This window comes from Entelurus aequoreus, linkage group LG06 (genome assembly GCF_033978785.1).
Source record: "Entelurus aequoreus isolate RoL-2023_Sb linkage group LG06, RoL_Eaeq_v1.1, whole genome shotgun sequence".
Classification (NCBI taxonomy): Eukaryota; Metazoa; Chordata; class Actinopteri; order Syngnathiformes; family Syngnathidae; genus Entelurus; species Entelurus aequoreus.
Genome location: NC_084736.1, coordinates 47,801,102 through 47,820,118, shown reverse-complemented (window position 1 = coordinate 47,820,118; position 19,017 = coordinate 47,801,102). Strand labels below are relative to the sequence as shown.

At 37.9% G+C, this 19,017-nt stretch overlaps 2 protein-coding genes across 6 annotated transcripts in view; one reads left to right on the top strand and one right to left on the bottom strand.

Moving 5' to 3' along the window:
* The window catches only part of LOC133652301 (DNA polymerase kappa-like), a 51,836-nt gene extending 38,567 nt beyond the window's left edge, over nucleotides 1-13,269 (bottom strand). For all 3 annotated transcript variants that reach the window (XM_062050895.1, XM_062050896.1, XM_062050894.1), the window contains exons 1-12: nucleotides 12,892-13,269; nucleotides 12,504-12,623; nucleotides 12,286-12,438; nucleotides 10,843-10,974; nucleotides 10,581-10,731; nucleotides 10,293-10,502; nucleotides 7,351-7,475; nucleotides 7,060-7,226; nucleotides 6,960-6,992; nucleotides 6,771-6,867; nucleotides 5,098-5,269; nucleotides 725-1,579 (exon numbers count right to left, since the gene is read on the bottom strand). In XM_062050895.1, coding sequence (XP_061906879.1) covers nucleotides 725-1,579; nucleotides 5,098-5,269; nucleotides 6,771-6,867; nucleotides 6,960-6,992; nucleotides 7,060-7,226; nucleotides 7,351-7,475; nucleotides 10,293-10,502; nucleotides 10,581-10,731; nucleotides 10,843-10,974; nucleotides 12,286-12,438; nucleotides 12,504-12,623; nucleotides 12,892-13,023 — 2,347 coding nt within the window. In that variant the 5' untranslated portion in view covers nucleotides 13,024-13,269. The remainder of the gene's footprint in view (nucleotides 1-724; nucleotides 1,580-5,097; nucleotides 5,270-6,770; nucleotides 6,868-6,959; nucleotides 6,993-7,059; nucleotides 7,227-7,350; nucleotides 7,476-10,292; nucleotides 10,503-10,580; nucleotides 10,732-10,842; nucleotides 10,975-12,285; nucleotides 12,439-12,503; nucleotides 12,624-12,891) is intronic.
* A 2,535-nt stretch (nucleotides 13,270-15,804) lies between these two features.
* LOC133652300 (ceramide transfer protein-like) overlaps nucleotides 15,805-19,017 on the top strand; it is a 50,312-nt gene continuing 47,099 nt past the window's right edge. For 2 of the 3 annotated variants that reach the window (XM_062050892.1, XM_062050891.1), the window contains exons 1-2: nucleotides 15,805-16,420; nucleotides 16,489-16,623. In XM_062050892.1, coding sequence (XP_061906876.1) covers nucleotides 16,331-16,420; nucleotides 16,489-16,623 — 225 coding nt within the window. In that variant the 5' untranslated portion in view covers nucleotides 15,805-16,330. The remainder of the gene's footprint in view (nucleotides 16,421-16,488; nucleotides 16,624-19,017) is intronic. The other variant, XM_062050893.1, reaches the window with a different exon arrangement.

The following is a 19,017-nucleotide window of genomic DNA, read 5'->3' as shown; positions in this document are numbered from 1 at the left end:
GCTTATCGACTATGGCGTCGGACACGCGCACATTTTCAGGACTTATGCAGATCCCAAATACAGATCAGCAGGTACCAGAAGGTAAGAAAAGTTTCTTTTGCATAATACTGCGAAACAAAACGCCAGATAATGTCTTACCTTATACACACACACCATAATATTACTTGTATGTTGAAGCCCAGTACAATGCATCAAGCAGTGCGGCTTCATAGCTTACCAAAGTCCTAATAAAACATTTTGATAGATTTTTGAGCGCCGAGTGTAATGTTCTATATTTTCAATGGAACATATAAAATGATGGTGTTGTTTACTTGAGTCATATTGCAGTCTACACATATCTCTTATGTGTGACTGCCATCATATTGCAGTCTACACGTATCTCTTATGTTTGACTGCCATCTACTGGTCACACTTATCATTTCACCATGTACCAAATAAAATAGCTTTGAGGTCGGTAAGCAAAACCAGAATTATTCCATACATTAGGCGCACTGTCGATTTTTGAGAAAGAAAAAGGATTTTAGGTCCGGAAAATACGGTAAAATGAAAATACAAATAATATGGCTCTTAAGAAGCCGGAACAATGTTGTTGATAACTGTGATTATGTTATTCACAATAAACGTAATATGAAATTGTTACATTACTAGTGTTGAACAATAGAGACTCCACTGTAAATATGTCTGGTGGAACCCAATAATAATAATAATTAAAAAAAAACCTCACCTGCTGTCACGTTGCTCTTTGTGCCTTCAGCAGAGGCTGATGAAGTTCCCAGCTCATGCAGCACTTCCTGGTTCAGGCAGACGTCAACATGGCGATTGAATATAGTGAGGTCACTCGTGTCCTGGGTCAGCTGACACACCGGGCAGATGAGGACGGGACCTTCACTAGCAGATGACCGAGGACGCTGCGAGGTCACTGTTCCACCGTCAACACTGATCATGGTTTTTGACTCCACATGTCCATTGTCCTTTACTGTGTCTTTGTGCATCTCAACCTCGGATGTTGCCGTCGAGTCAGACGAGTCCGACATATGGCGCTCGATGGAGCCTTTAGTGAGACATTGGTCTATATGGCTGTTGAAGACATTCAAATCATCTGTGCTCACCTGCCTGAAACACACGGGACAGGTAAGTTTGTCAAATGCTGAAGCCGATGTGGACGCTCCAGCGTCTAAAGGGACATCAATGTTTAAACGTGACATGTTACTCTTTGGCTCCTCCCTCTTAGTTGACGACTCCGGCCTTTTATGGGCATCAGCATGTGTGGGTGTGACAATGTCAACGTTCTGCTGCAGTCTCTTAGCATGAGCTCTTTGAAAGAAAGACTGCGGAGGTCTTTCACATGTCTGGTCTTCCTGTAAGCTCTTTTTCTGTGACGGCCAGGGAAGCTCCTTTTTAGTCGGACATGTTTGTGCTGTGAGAGGACAAGATGACGGATGATCCCCTTCAACGTGTTCATGATGGATTTCCTGGGTGTCGCCCCCAGCGTCTGCTTTGCCAGGCTGGAGGAAACCAATGATGCTCTTCTGCAGGTGCTTTTTATCATCCGTGGTGACAAAGGCGGAGATACGAACACCTGCAGTACGCAACAATAAGTTATCATGAGGACACCATGGGTAAACAACAATGGAAACTAGGGCTGCAACAAGGAATTGATTATTTTGATTACAAAAACGCTTCGACTAATCGTTTAATGAGTACAACTAATAAAAATGTATGAAATCCGCACTGCATAAAAGAAGGTAAAATTAGTTAAATAGAGGTAAAAGATGGTAAAAGACGGTAAAAGTAATAGTTCAACAGAAGGCAAAAGAATGTAAAAGGTATATAATAAGGTAAATAAAAGGTGAAATAAGGTGAAAGAGTTATATACAAGGAAAGAAGGTAATTAGAAGGTAAATACGTAAAAGGTAGAACAAAGTAAAACAAGTTAGATAAAGGGTAAAAGATGGTAAAAGAAGGTAAAAACAAAGTTTTAAAAATTAAAAGTAAGTAAAAAAGGTAAATAGAAGCTAAAAGAAGATAAATAGAGGGTAAATAAAACATAAAAGAAGGTAAAAAAAAAAGCTCAATAAAAGCTACCGGTATTTGAAGATAAATAGAAACTAAATAAAACATAAAATAAGGTCAAACAAAAGTTTAAAAAAAGTTAAATATATGGCAAAAGAAAGTAAAAATAAGGTGAATCGATGACAAAAGAAGGTAAATAGAAGGTAAATGGAAGTTAAAAGAAAATAAATAGAAAGTCAATAAGAGGTAAATAGATGGCAAAAGAAGGTAAAAATAAAAGGTAAAATAAGGTAACTGGAAAGGTAAATATAAGGTAAATCGATGACAAAAGAAGGTGAATGGAAGTTCAAAGAAAATAAATAGAAAGTCAATAAGAGGTAAATAAAAGGTAAATAGATGGCAAAAGAAGGTAAAAATATAAGGTAAAAGATGGTAACTGGCAAGGTAAATCAATGACAAAAGAAGGTAAATGGAAGTTAAAAGAAAATAAATAGAAGGTTAATAAAAGGTAAAAAGGTAAACAGAAGGTAATGAAGGTTAAGGCAAGCAGAAAAATATTTTTTGATTTAAAAAATATTCCCTAAAATACGCATTGAGGCTATAAAGTGTTTTTTTTATCTGGTTACTCGATTAATCAAACTAACTAGATGATAGGTTATTCGATTATTAAGATAATCAATAGCTGCAGCCCTAGAGGAAACATACTGCAGATCATTATAAATAATTTATTTAATATTATATGAATTCATTTATCTGATCTGAATGTGACTTTACTATGTAAATGCAGTGTCTTTGCAGTAGAAATTCCACACAACACACAAATTGGCAGCATGAGTGAGAGCGGCGATCCGCCACAAGCCCAGGGTGTGTGCTTAAATACCGCAAGCAGAAAACCTCTACTAAGTTAATAGGAAACCTGTTTCACTTTTATAAGTGCTGAGAAACCACAGCTTAGAGACAGTCCTTCATCTTTTGGCAACACTTTGGCGTCCTGGTGAAAACCAAACCAAACATGGGCTGGTAGCCATTTGCTGAAAGCAGCTCTTTTTTATGATAAAATAAAAATAAAAATAAAAAGGAAAAAGGCATAAAAGGTTGAAATGTTGATAATAATAACAAATAAAAACCCAAAGATTTGTCTTTAGAGTAAGTTTAAAGTAGGCAAGATTGTTTTAGAAATATTCCGCCATGCCTGCATGGTTCACTTTCAAATGTTCCTGACTTGTGGCGATCCCATCCATGTTCCTGACTTATGGCGATCCAATCCATGTTCCTGACTTATGGCGATCCCATCCATGTTCCTGACTTATGGCGATCCCATCCATGTTCCTGACTTATGGCAATCCCATCCATGTTCCTGACTTATGGCGATCCCATCCATGTTCTTGACTTATGAGGATCCCAGTTACACAAAATCAGGTACCCACAGGTTGATATGTCGGTTTTGCATTATAAGACCCTTTTAACATAGAATTAGGGTTGTGCAATATAGATGATGTACGATATAAAATATATACATTTAGGCGATGATAGAGCTTTTGATATATCCTGATAATGCACATTCTAGCTGTGTTTGAAAATTTGACAGCGACAAGCGAACAAACGTCCACAATGCAAAGCCACTTTTACTGTAAGTCAGTAACCTTGCCTCCATGGCAGCAAATAAACTATGTTTCTTACAAGTATCAATATCATGAGAGGACGAGAAAATAGCTAAATATGCTACACACTGTACAAGGATGTGCTAACCGCTAAGCTAGAGCTTTTGAACGTAAACAAAGGTGGGCCGATCGATACAATTATCGACAGTAACAATACCATATATAGTATTAGTGGATCCCACAGTGATTATATCAATATTTTGTATCATCACAAAATATTTTGTCGTTATTGTTATGGTTTACAAACTCAGGAAATGGACACAGGAGCACTTCAAGGACAAAAAAACCCAAAGATTTAAATTAAAGTAAATAGTATGAAATAATTGTATTATTTGATTGCTATTGCTACAGTGTCATCCTATGTAAAAAATAAAAAAAAATAAAATGATGTTGGAAAATTTTTAAGTAGCCATATCAGCATTTGTATGACCAATATTGATCCTGTAACTACTTGGTATTGGATCGATACCCAAATTTGTAGTAGCCAAACAACGGAAGAATAAGTGTTTATTTGAATAGAAGTGTAGTTAAAACATGTTACTACAAAAAGTAAAGTGCTATCAACAGTAAATTAACAAGTAGATTAATAATCATTTTGAGAACTGGAAATGACGCAGTATGTTACCGTATACATCAGCAGCCAATTTAGGAGCCTTTGTAATCCGTTTCAAAATGGTTCTATTTTTATTTACATGACAAATAATATATTGCGATATATATAGATATCACAATAGGGTGCAATATATAGTGCAGGCTAAAAGTTTGGACACACTTTCTCATTCAATGTGTTTTCTTTATTTTCATGACTATTTACATTGTAGATTGTCACTGAAGGCATCACAACTATGAATGAACACATGTGGAGTTATGTACTGTACGTAACAAAAAAAGGTGAAATAACTGAAAACATGTTTTATATTCTAGTTTCTCGAAAATAGCCACCCTTTGCTCTGATTACTGTTTTGCACACTCTTGGCATTCTCTCGATGAGCTTCAAGAGGTAGTCACCTGAAATGGTTTTCACTTCACAGGTGTCATACTTTTGATGCCTTCAGTGGCAATCTACAATGTAAATAGTCATGAAAATAAAGAAAACGCATTTAAATGAGAAGGTGTGTCCAAACTTTTGGCCTGTACTGTATATCACAATATAGATTTTTGGGCCATATCACCCATCCCTATGATGAACATGTAATTTAACATATTGAAACGTGTATATAACTGCTAAATCTTAATAGTTTGAAAACAAAGATTTGTGCACGGTTGGAAGTTGTAAAGTCAAACGAAATTCCATCTTAAACTGATTCAGATCATGCCTTTGGTTTCATTTTCAGATGCTTACATTGCTGTACGTCTTATCAGTTTTGATCTGATCCTGATTGCGCTGTTCAGTGCTGTTGTAGTACAACAAATACATATTTACCCATAAGCCTCAGCCTCAGCGCCTGTGGACTTTCATTGTCAATTTCTGTCTTCAGCAGGTCTTTGGCTGCGGCAAAGATCTCGTCCGCAGTGGTGACGCCGCACGGCAGCGTCACTGCCCTGGTTTTCACCTCAAAATTCACATTCTTCAGCTTCAGCGTGACGTTTTTACCCTTTGGAAGACGAAAGGGTACAGGGTCGATAGGTATATAGTTATATGCACACTGTTACAACGTGTTTGTCGCCCTGGGAGACTTGACAGCTGGCCCCTGCTGTCTCCTTAATGGCCCTCCATTCCCTGTTGCTATCAAGACGACATCAGGCACCTAGGCAGGGGGGTGATGACCGTGCCAAACAATCAAGCGTTTCCTTTATCCATTAAAAATAGGAATGAACAATCTGACATACTATACAGTGGAACCACGATTTACAAACTTAATTGGCACTTGAACAGGGTTTGTAAATGGAAAAATGTATATAGTGAAGCAAATATGTTGTTAAGAAACAATGTAAACATGAACAATGGGGTCCGGCTATGACAAAAGTTCATATTTTAGAAAGTTTGTACACTTTGAACACAATATAAATGATAAATGATAAATGGGTTATACTTGTATAGCGCTTTTCTACCTTCAAGGTACTCAAAGCGCTTTGACAGTATTTCCACATTCACCCATTCACACACACATTCACACACTGATGGCGGGAGCTGCCATACAAGGCGCTAACCAGCAGCCATCAGGAGCAAGGGTGAAGTGTCTTGCCCAAGGACACAACGGACGTGACTAGGATGGTAGAAGGTGGGGATTGAACCCCAGTAACCAGCAACCCTCCGATTGCTGGCACGGCCACTCTACCAACTTCGCCACGCCGTAAAGTGTGATACAGTACTGTCGATCAAACAAACATGCCAAAAGGGTGATATTAACAAGCCAAAACAATGCCCTTTGGTGCCCACATAAACAATCAGAAATCTCAAACAGCCTTAACTTTAACGACCATATTGATACAAAAACAAACATTTAAAAAAGTAAAATTCACTTTCAATGTCATCGGCAAATGAGCGGCTGACGATAGGAGAAAAAGGAGTAGACAGAGGGGGAGAAGGCGCCATGAGTGTGTACTCTTGAAAGAGACGCCGCTGTAGAAAAGGTAGTGTCTTCTCCTCCACTGTGATATAAGTCCGCTTTGGCCTATTTTTCTAGAAAAGTCTAGTCTTATTGCAATTAAAAACTTACTGTGGTACGAAGCCTGCTTCATCAATCTCTTCAATACGGCAAGCACAAAATGAATAAAAAAGTGTCTATACGCAGACATGGTTTGCACACAGAAGCATACTTAGCTCGATCGATAGCTGGAGCCTATCTCAGCTGCATTCGAGCAGAAGGCGTCGTGCACCCTGGACAAGTCGCCACCTCATCGCAGGGCCAACACACATAGACAACATTTACACACTCGGGCCAATTTAGTGCTGCCAATCAACCTATCCCCAGGTTCATGTCTTTGGAGGTGGGAGGAAGCCGGAGTACTCGGAGGGAACCCACGCAGTCTTGGATAGTTCATATATCGAAAAGTTTGCAAAAGATGGGTTTATAGATCGAGGTTCCATGTATAAGAAATTATCCAATAAAATAGTTCATGGATAAAATGTGTGATGTATAAAATGTTTGGTACCTTGAGGTCTTCTCTTTTCAGGTCTTGTGCTAAGTCTTCACACAGTTCTCTGCATAACAAGAATTGCTCCTCAGGCCTGTTTAGTTCCTTAAATGTTCTGTACGTTGTAGGAAAAGTTTGGTGACAAAGACACAACAAATAAGTGGTTGTAGACACGTAGATTTTATTTAACAGAAGAAAAAAACCTACCTTTCTGTGCTCATGCTTTTCCTTTCTCCATTCCTGTATGATATGAGATATGAATATCTTATGTTATAGATTTTGAAGACTGGGGATTCAAGTACTGTACCTCACAATGTGCGTGGAGCCCAGACCCAGGGACACCTGCATGAAGTGATGCCAGGCCGTCTCCGAGAACAACAAAGACAACAACGCCATCTGCTGACCGAGATGAGCACAGCTACTGATGCTCAGGGCGTTCAGCATCTTCTCGCTCACCTTCCCAATGCCTGACACCTGCACACAGAAACACGATGCCAGTTCAAATATTGCTGCGGCACGTCATTCGTCACATCACACCAGGAAACAATTGCACTCTTTTTCACCGGGAACAGTTTGTGTGAACTGAAGTGTGGCGTACTTTGCGAACTGGGAGGTCCTGGATGAAGTCCATGACGGCCTCTCGGGCGGACGGCAGTCTGTACTGTCCGTTGGGCTTGTTCATGTCACTGCACACCTTGGCCAGCATCATGTTTGGCGCAATGCCTGGAGGGAAAAAAGAAGCATAAATGAATATGGCATGTTTTGCTCCACAGCTGGTAAAACATAACATTGATACTAATGCAAGTATGTAGCTGATATTTAGTAGTGTTAGATTATGCAGAATTGGGAATACAACCTAACCACTATGACCCAAATAGTTCTGAATTGTCATTCATGTATATTTATTGATTGTCCTCATTATGGTCGGGAGTGTAGAAGTGTGGTGCACCTTGTCTCCAGTTAACCAAACATGCATGTTTTTGGAATGTGGGAGGAGGCCGAAATACTCACAGCAGGCTGTCCTGCCTTTATCAAATAAATCGCTCTTAATAGTTTTACTTTGTGCACTACTGTTTTTACGTATCATCACAGTGTAGCTTTGAATGTGTGGCTTGTACTTAAAAGTAATGAATTGCTTTTGGCGTATGAAGACAGAAAAAATCTGCTAATCTTTAGTTGATTCAGTAGTACCTCAATTTACAAGCTTTAATTGGTTCTGTGACGGAGCTCTTAACACAAAACACATCTCAAATTTAACGTCTCCCATTGAAATTAATTAATCAAATTTAATTTGTGTTTGGTCCCCCCAAAACTACACAATTTTAACATGTAACATGCATTTTAAAAATAAAGCTTTTAGATTTTTCGCAGGTTCTGACTGTGTATTAATCACCCTGAGGGTATTTTGCTAATTTCTTCAAATTGTGCGTAAAATTGCTGTGATTCAGGATGAAAATGCTAGCAAAACAAATACTACGCAATACAAAATTGCCTGTAGTTTTCTGTAGGCCTAAAACAAGCCCAAAATCACTACCGTGTCTATTTTGGGAGGAATTTTAACTGTAGACATCGTTTTTAGGTCCAGAACTATGAAATAAGAGCCAATGTTGTCAGCATTAAAGGGAACCTTTAGGACAATATTTTGTGCCATTTAGTTTTTTATTTTGCATTTTCAATGTATGACTATAATTCAAATTTGACAAAGGATATAATTGTCATCTCTGTTCCTTAAGTTAGCTGAAAAGTTACACTGGAACTTCAAATAAAACAAAATATGTATTTTTGCAAACACAATTTCGATCAGGCATTTGCCTGATTTAAAACTTTTCTTTTATATTTAGTAGTACCTCAATTTACGAGCCGAATTGTTTTGAGATGGAGCTCTTAATTCAAAACACTTGTATCTCAAATCAACGTCTCCCATTGAAATCAACTTTAATAAGTGCTCACACCCCCAAAACAGCACAATCTAACATGTAACTAACTTACCCGGTAATCAAATAAAAAAATAAAAAACTTTTAGATAAGAAATACTGTATAAAAACGATACGATAAAATGTACTAATAACAACTACAGTAGTTAATGAAGTCATGTAATAAAAGTACTCACTTTGGAGAATGGACTGCTTCTTTGTCAAACACAACATCAGCAGCTTTTCCATGTGTTCATGAATAAATGTGCACTCTTAAGATATTATTTCAACATTCTTGGCTGGCTGACACTGATACACTCGAATTGCTTTGCCAAATTGGCACCACGCTTGGTCATGATTGTGATTATTTATTTATGTATTTCAATAAATATCATCCGCTTCTTCTTCTCAGCACTGTCCTCCACACTCACTTTCCTGGCTCCAATTTTGGAAAAACTAAGTTATGTCGATACTAGCGAGTAAAGACCCGATGTTTTGGGCAGATCTTACGGGGTTCACTGTGACATTCGCTACACCAGCTAATGTAATAATATTGTGGTTTGGATATTATTTCAACGTCTTTGACTGGGGTTATGGTCGCTCTTCAGTATGGTACAGACACTTGAACGGCCTCACCAAATCAGTAACACTGTCGGTCATCTCAGAGCATTCAATCAATCGCAACTGGACTGTTTTGTTTGTCTGAGAAGATGTTTCGCCTCTCATCCCATCCTATTCGGATTGAATGCCCTGAGATGACAATAACCTGGAATAATGAGAACATTAATTTACACTGTCGGTCATGTTTTTGTTGACTTCTCTTCTTAATTAAATGAAAATCATCCGCGTCTTCTTCTCAGCACAGTCCTTCTCACTCACTTTCTTTGTTCTAATGGTTGGAAAACACAAAGTTATGCCGATCTCCAGCTTTAAGCTAATGCTAGCAAGTAGGACTAACTAAAACCTTTGCTTGCAACTTGAAGCATAACAATCAACCGAGAGAATGTTCATATCTCTTAAAAGTTGGGGCACTTTTAAGTCGAGGTGTCGCTGTGTATCGCTTTTCTACAACCCCTGCCACCCCTAAAAAATAAATGCTATGCAAAGAGTGCCTATAGGCCTGTGAGAACGTTCGCTTTTTCCTTCAACAACAACACTGACTATTACTCATGGCAGACTTCGTGAGAGACAACACACATAATAAAACAATCACAATCACTTACTGTACAATGTCTGCTGTCAATGGAATGACGACTGATGAGATGTTCATATCTTCCGGTTTATAGGAAGAATGAATCATAACTATGGGTTAAAAAAAATGTTGGGTGCAAACAAGTGTCTTTTTGTGTTTTTCTTGCCTTTTTTGTGTCTAAGTTGGTTGTCAAAGTTTACCAATTTTTCAGTTTATGTCCACAACCTTCTACTATCCAGGTGAGAAGCATGATTTAAAATCTACAAATAACTTTTAACAGCTCTTATCTTAAAACACTCTTAAGTTGGGACACATTAGTCTCTAATATGATCAAATAAAACCACAGATGAAAGAAACGTCTCTGGCCTTACAACTAAAAGGACTTAACGCAACACAGGTGGACAAGCAATGATTTAAATGTCGCTTTCCTCCCACCTGCACTTGCAGTCAGCATGGTCTTCTGCTCAATGCGGAAGCGCATCTCCCTGACAGCCTCTTCCACAGACGCCCCAAAAACCTCAGTGGCCGGACCGGTCGCATTGCCTGCTCCAGAACTCGACAAAGCCTCAGAAGAACTCGGGCTGTCCTCAAACAGCACGGGTGAGAAGCCTTTCACCTCGGATTCCTGGGTTTGCTCAAATTCCTCTGCACCATTAGAAAAATATACATCTATGTAACACAAACACCATCATTTATTAAGTTTTCTGGGTAATGGAGTCCTGCCTGTAGCCGTGCTGCTGGAGCAGTAGTAATGTGTCCGTGAGGCCTCTGGCCAGCTCTTCCTTTGTTCCAGGTGCTCTGTAAAGTCCATATAGGCTTCGTCCAGACTCACAGGCTGGAAAAAAGGATCATAATCTGCAAATATCTGCCTGATCTAAAAAAAGGTTTAGAAACACATGAGCCATTAGTTAAGGCAGTGAACTACAAAAAAAGCTGCATAGTAAGTCTTTCCAAGCCCGTGTTTATGTCGTAGTGTCTCACTCACCTCATTGCTCACTGATTTATATTTATTGAAATTGCATGGAACGATGATTAGGTCGGGGCAGAGTTTTTTGGCTATGAATCCAGGCATGGCGGCTCGAACGCCGTACTTCCGAGCATGGTAGTTGGAGGTGGACTGCAAAAAGGACAGTAGAGTTTTGACAATATAAGACATCTGCATTTAAACATAAATTAGGGATCAACTACACCAGTGGCCGCTTTTTAGATCAAATAAGATCCAATACAAAAATAATAATTAATATTTTGAATTGACACTGTGCAAAAGTGGTACTCTCTCGAAATGTAATACAGTGGAACGTCTATTAAGAGTGTTTTGATATAAGAGTTCATTGTTATGCTGTAAGTTGCAAGCAAAATTTTGAGTTACGGGCGTACCCGCCGTTAGCTGGTCTGGCAAATGTGACAGCGAACCCCGTAAGATCTGTCTAACCATTCGGTTTTACTCGCTAGTATTAGCTTGTAGCTAGAGGACGACATACATTTGTTTTCCAACCATGGGAACGAAAAGTGTGAGTGTGAAGGACAGTGCTCAGAAGAAGAAGTGGATGATATTCATGGAATTTAAAAAAATTATTAGTGAACGTCAATAATCGATAATCAATGTATTTATTGTAAATAAAGTAATGCAGACAGGTTTAAAATTTGGCTGAATGCATCGAGCCGCCTTGTCGAGAGATCAGACCAGCTCCTTTACCATCGGCCACTTATAGTCCAGTTTTGCACACATTTTCATAATTTAATAAATGCGATAATTTTTTTTTTTTTAATCTTTTTTATTCCAAATTTATTGGGGGTTTTTTAAGTTGCTAGTGATACATGCTTATTTAGTGAAAGGAAAATAAATGTAAAACTGCATCAATATACATAAATTAAAGATGCATCAATAATCCATTTTTAATTGTATCGTAGCTCATGAATCATAATCGAATTGTGAGGTGACCAAAGATTCCCACCTCTAATTAATAAAGTAATCAAGTCAACTATCGATGAGTTTGTTCGATTAATGGAGTATTCTGATAAAACACACTTTATAGCTTCAATCTGTATTATAGGGAAATAGTTTACATTTCAAAAAAATCTGCTTGCTATAACTATCTTTTTTTTCCGTAAATGCACATTATCAACATTGAAACTGCATTTTTAACACGTTTGCATTAAGAAAAAGTAAAAATACAGCAACAGAATATAAATGAAGACTTTTTTCCAATCGAATTAATCGATTAATTAGTGCAGTCCTATTTAACTTAATGTTTATTATTGTGGTGTAGAAGTGCATTGCACGAGAAGCGATTCTAATATTCTTCTGTTTTTATGTAAATTCATTGAATTCATTTTGACTTTTTGATGAGTCACACATCTTGCATCGCGTCTCAATCAACCATTGAAGTCTGAATGAATGATGACATAAATACGCTTTTCGACCTACCAGCATGCTCATGGATCCTACAGCCATGGGCTTGCCCTTCAGTTCAGGACAGTCTCTGGTCTCCACTGCAGCGTAGAAAGCGTCCATGTCCACGTGCACAATCACACGGCTTAGATTGCGCCTCTTCTCCAGCTCAGAGACCATCCTCTCCACCTATTGAGAGAGTGTTGAAGAAGTACCAACAGAACATCTGTTTACAGAATATTGTCCCGACTTACGTGAGCTTGTGCTTTCTTTAACTGTTGCTCTGTGATTTGTGCTTTTTGAAGCATCATTTTTTCAATGCGCTGGTTCACCTGCTCCTCTCTCCTCAGCTCATTCTCATAAAACTTGGAACCCTTCAAAGGAAGGGCAAGGGCAGAAAGCATTAGAACGATCTATCATAATAACCTGCACTAGTACATCTTCCCAGGTCTATACATCAGTGCATTGGGAATATGGGATTGTTACACAAGGCTGGACACAGTGGAAATCTCATTTGAAAACTGTCCACGGCACCTTCATAATAAAACATTTGTACTTCCCTGAGCATCCCTTTTGTGCCGTGGAGACTGCTGAATAGAAGGTGTTTCAAAACAACCCCTACTAGTTATGTGACTAACTAACCTTTGATGACTCCATGATGATCTTGTTGATGTTGTCTCTGTCAAGACCCTGCATACCAGCTTTGTTGTCATTGAGGGCCATTCTGGAGAGGAGTCCTTCTCCTCCTTTGGTGGATAAACTGCCATTTTCCATCCTGAGGATCTGACCAGTGACCACTGATGTTGAATTATAGTTTCCTCCAACAATAACAATCTCATTTGTTACTCAAATAAGCCATGGAGCGTCATAAGCCATTATGAAAATATGCATATGTAAATATAAAGTAGGTAATTAGCTACTAAAATCGCGGACAAATATGTCCGAATTTCAACGTTTGAAAATATGAGCGGCTCTTTGGCGGTAGTTCCGGGTTCATGAATCGTTACCGGAAATGCTTAACTTCCTTTTCCTGTAGACTTTTCGTCAGCTGTTTTTAATTTTTAATGTTTTTCACTTTTTTATTTTCTCTCTTTGTTTGTAAGAACACACTAACAATTAATATATTGTCTGTTATTAAAAAAAATTATCAAAAATTATTTTAAGATTCAATATTGAAAACCTCGCTGGGTTTTTTTCTCAGCAATGGAGTTGTGTTGACTGTTAAAATCAAATATAATTATCAAACTGTGTTGTGTGGAACGCCTCAAATTATGGATTTTGGAGAGTCATTGTTTATTGTTTATTGTTTATTTTTTATTGAGGATCCCCATTAGCCGACGCACAAACGCCAGGCTAGTCTTCCAGGGGTCCTTTTCAAAAATTCAAAGTAAAATAATAATACACAGCTCCAGTTAAAAAACATGCACAAATCCAATTACAAATAAAAGAAAGTAAAAAGGAAAAGAAAAAGAAAATTCTCAAAATAATAAAATAAAATAACAGTACACAGATACAGTTACAGAACATACGCCATACGCTGATCCCGTTACAATAAAAGAAAGGAAAAAGGAAAAGAAAAAGAAAATTACAATAACAAAAAAGAATAACAGTAAACAGATCCAGTTACAGAACATATGCAAATCCAGTTACAATAAAAGAAAGGAAAAAGGGAAAGAGAAAAAAAGATATAGAGAGAAAAAAAAGTTCTCAAACTGATAACATGAAAGATTAACCCTTAACTCTAAAAAGTGACTTTACATGTTTCTTAAATGCTTTTTTTTTTATTACTGGGAATAGTCCTAATATTTAAATGAAGAATATTCCATAATGAAATGCCTCTGTATACAACAGTGCTTTTCATTGAATTAGTTATTGGTGGTGGTAATGCAAATAAGACCTTGAGTTGAAGCTTTGGTACTGTAGTGGTGAACATCAGCATTATAACCAATCTGCTTAAAAAGAGCTGTGGGGTACTTGTTATGAATAATGTTTTGAATAAATAACAATAAGAACATTTTATTATGTTTAATTATACGTATATACATATACGTCTATAAAATGTCAGATAAGTAATTTGCAAACCAAACATATACATAGTTCTGTGTTATTTCTGATTAGAAATAGCGTATATGGATATAAAAAATATGGATAGATGTTGATTAGGGCTGCGAATCTTTGGGTGTCCCACGATTCGATTCAATATCGATTATTGGGGTCACGATTCGATTAAAAAAAAAAAAAATTCGATTCAACGCGATTCTCGATTCAAAAACGATATTTTCCCGATTCAAAATGATTCTCTATTCATTCAATACATAGGATTTCAGCAGGATCTACCCCAGTCTGCTGACATGCAAGCAGAGTGGTACATTTTTCTAAAAAGCTTTTATAATTGTAACGGACAATGTTTTATCAACTGATTGCAATAATGTAAATTTGTTTTAACTATTAAATGAACCAAAAATATGACTTATTTTATCTTTGTGAAAATATTGGTCTCAGTGTGTTGTCAAGCTTATGAGATGCGATGCAAGTGTAAGCCACTGTGACACTATTGTTCTTTTTAAAAAAAATTTTTATAAATGTCAATGAGGGATTTTTAATCACGGCTATGTTGAAATTGTAACTAATATTGATACTGTTGTTGATAATATTCATTTTTGTTTCACTACTTTTGGTTTGTTCTGTGTCGTGTTTGTGTCTCCTCTCAATTGCTCTGTTTATTGCAGTTCTGAGTGTTGCTGGGTCGGGTTTGGTTTTGGAATTGGATTGCATTGTTATGGTATTGCTGTGTATTGTATTGTTGGATTGATTAATTTAAAAAAATATATATATAAAAAATAAAAATTAAAAAACGATTTTTTTAAAATGAGAATCGATTCTGAATCACACAACGTGAGAATCGCGATTCGAATTCTAATCGATTTTTCCCCACACCCCTAATGTTGATAGTCCAACTCATACTGACTGGTATACATACACAAGCTAGGGAAATGATATCAGTAGAAAAAACTGCATTTGATATTTATTTAGCACCCCCGCGACCCCGAAGGGAATAAGCGGTAGAAAATGGATGGATGGATGGATAAATGGCTGTAATGATAATGTCAATGAGGGCTTAATTTCTAATCATGTTGGAATTGTTATTAATATTGATACTGTTGTTGATATTATTCATTTTTGTTGGACTACTTTTGGATTGTTTTGTGTCATGTTTGTGTGTCCTCTCAATTGTTTCTGTTGATTGCTATTCTGAATGTTGCTGGGCCGGGTTTGGTTTTGGAATTGGAATTGTATTATTATGACATTGTTGTGCAAAATTTTGTTGGATTGATTAATTTAAAAAACAATAATTAAAAAAAGAAATAAATAGTGAATATGTGCACTTTGCATTTAATATGTTTTAAGCGGTAGAATGGATGGACGGATGGCGAGATAAACAAAATGCTTTTAATTTGAAATATATTACTTTTATTGTTCCGATAGTGATACGAGCTTGATGGTGCTCTCCTTCAGGTACACAGTAAAGCGTGGCTGCGGCTCCTCCCCCTCTACCCAAATGACAAGCTAGCGTGTCCACCGCTATTGCTAACTAGACCGCGGAAATAAAGCAGCAGCGCTGAGCCTTTCATCGTCATTCGTAGCTTGATAGTTGAACATATCGTCACAGTGGCTTCGCGCAGGCCATTTCTCAACCAACAGTTCTTTCGGGTAGCAGGTCCGGAGCAGCCGGGGGCGCGACCAGGAGCAGCCGCCACAAGTTAGACGAGAAGTTAACATTCGTAGTTGTTTTGTTTGACAGCTAACTGTTATATCGCTAACTAGCTTGTCTGCTTGCTCACCGGCGTCAGGTTCAAAGCAAAGTTGCGATCGCACGGTCACGATTGTCTCTCTCTTTACGATAACCGTCCTCCGCTGATCTTTAAACGACAACAGACAGATAACGCGACACTGCTGACTTTGTGTTGATTTCAAAGCTGTCAGCAGATTGTGCTGCGTGGAGACTATTATCTTGTTAGTGTACAGGCAGGCAGCTCTGTGCGTAAAACACACGTAACTTGCGTTCTTATCTTGGATTTAAATGTCCGAAAAGAGCTCATCGTCCGGCTCGGATGAAGATGTGGACCCAGAATCTGTGCAACCTGTGGAGCTGGGAGGCGTTTTGAGCAAGGTATATTTCTTTTGTAGCCGAGATCAATCCTGTGTGTAAGTTTTCTTGCTGTACGTGTTTGTTTACAGTGGACCAATTACATCCATGGATGGCAGGACCGATGGGTTGTGTTGAAGAACAATACTTTGAGCTACTACAAGTCTGAGGATGAAAGGGAATATGGCTGCAGGGGATCTTTGTGTCTCAGCAAGGCTGTCATCACAGTAAGTTACGCTAGAAAAACTTATTATAAGTCTGTGGTCTTACTGAGTGAAAATTAGTCAATTTATATTCTTTAGTACCATCTCAAAAAACACTTTCAATCAATCAATCAATGAATCAAAGTTTATTTATATAGCCCTAAATCACGAGTGTCTCAAAGGGGGGCTGCACAAGCCACAACGACATCCTCGGCTCAGATCCCACATCAGGGCAAGGAAAAACTCAACCCAATGGGCTACAATGAGAAACCTTGGAGGGGACCATTACACCCTGGGCGACCGGTGCAATAGACGTCGAGTGGATCTAGTTAATAGTTTGAGAGTCCAGTCCATAGTGGGGCCAGCAGGAGAGCATCTTGAGTGGAGACAGGTCAGCAGCGCAGAGACATCCTCAACTGATGCACAGATGAGTGGTGCACCCGGTTCCCAACTTTGAACAGATAGCGCGTCATTTGTGGTCACCTAATCTGTGCCCCCCCTCTCCACGAAGGAGAGTAGGGCAGAGCAGAAAAGAGACGGCAGATCAACTGGTCTAAAAAGGGTGTCTATTTAAAGGTTAGAGTATAAAAATTAGATTTAAGATGGGACTTAAATGCTTCTACTGAGGTAGCATCTCTAACTGTTACCGGGAGGGCATTCCAGAGTATTGGAGCCCGAATAGAAAACGCTCTATAGCCTGCAGACATTTTTTGGGCTCTGGGAATTACTAATAAGCCGGAGTTCTTTGAACGCAGATTTCTTGCTGGGACATAAGGTACAATACAATCAGCAAGATAGGATGGAGCTAGACCGTTTAGTATTTTATACGTAAGTAGTAAAACCTTAAAGTCGCATCTTAAGTGCACAGGAAGCCAGTGCAGGTGAGCAAGTATAGGTGTAATATGATCAAACTTTCTTGTTCTTATTCTTGGCTCTCCAAGTACCACCATAATGACCATTGTTAAAATACAGTAGCGTAGTGGGCCTACATATTAATTAAAAGCAAGTATATTTATTCTCATTTTCCTTTATTTAACCAGGTAAAAACTCATTGAGATTAAAGTCTATTTTGCAAGCGTGACCTAGACAAGAGGGGAGCAAAAAACTGGTTTCATAAATGCATAGACTAACAACAAAAACAGGAGCAGTCACACACTTTAGTTGAAAGTGTGTTTACAACATAAACATAAAAACACACTTTTGGTAATAATTTAAATGTTTCAATAAAAACAAGTTAAAAACAAGTGCAGTGCCCAATAGAAACAGCTTCTTGTTCCTTTAAAATGGTGTGAAATTCCCACCAAATCATCAGTTTAAGTAGCCTCAGATCCTTTTGCAGTACAATCCATAAACATTAGGCAGCAAATCAGAAGGCTTTTTTTTACAGAGACTTGTGCCGGACTGACAAAGATGGACAGTTTGCTTTTGCATACAAAGTGCAATGGTGGACATGGTTGCCACAACCAGTAATAAAACGTAAGGCACAGTGATATAAAGTATCTAGTTTTTTCAAATGTTGGGTGCATTCATAAAAAGCAAGTCTCTATAATATAGCAAAGGCATAAAAGTGGTCAGAATTAAGTGTTTCCTAACTTGTAGGGAAAAACAGGATGTTACTAAAGAATAAAACCCAAATTAATTTTAAGTTTACCGATAAGTTTTTCTGTGTGATTTAAAAGACAAATTCTTATCAAGGACAAGTACTTATATGCCGTGACCATTTCAAGTTCAATCTTATGAGCAGTTGATATTTTTGGAATGTACAATGGCAGTCGTTTGCCATTTGAAAATAACATCACCTTAGATTTCTCTGCATTCAGCACTAATCTCAGATGAGTTAACAGGGACTGAACAACATAAAAAGCATAAAGCATAAAAATGGAATGCAGCATTCGACACATTATCACAGAGATTATTTACATAGATTGAAAACAACAACAGACCTAATATGGAACCCTGAGTTACACCCTTTAATATTGTTGGCCACTGTAACATTATATACAGTTTGAACAGTAACACTGTGTTTGAATATTAATTAAGTGATGTTTTGGCATGTACCACTAGATGGAGCCGTGGCACTGCCTTATATTCAACCACATCGATCTGTCCTAGGTATCGAGCCAAGATCGTTTTAAAAGGGAATCGATCGATTTTTCCGATATTGGAAAAAGGAAAATATTGGATTTAAGAACGGCAGACTTTATATGAAGTTTAGCACTTTTAATGATAAGTCTGCCTGGCGTCATCAAAACAAAAATAGTGGATAGCTACGATGGTTGAGAAAGGGCATAACAAACGCCACAAGACAATATGGTTAATTACAACACAACAACTTTCAGCTACAGCATGATTGCAAAACCACAACAAATACAAATGCCACAACACAATAATATAAAGCTGCAAAACAAATTTACAAGC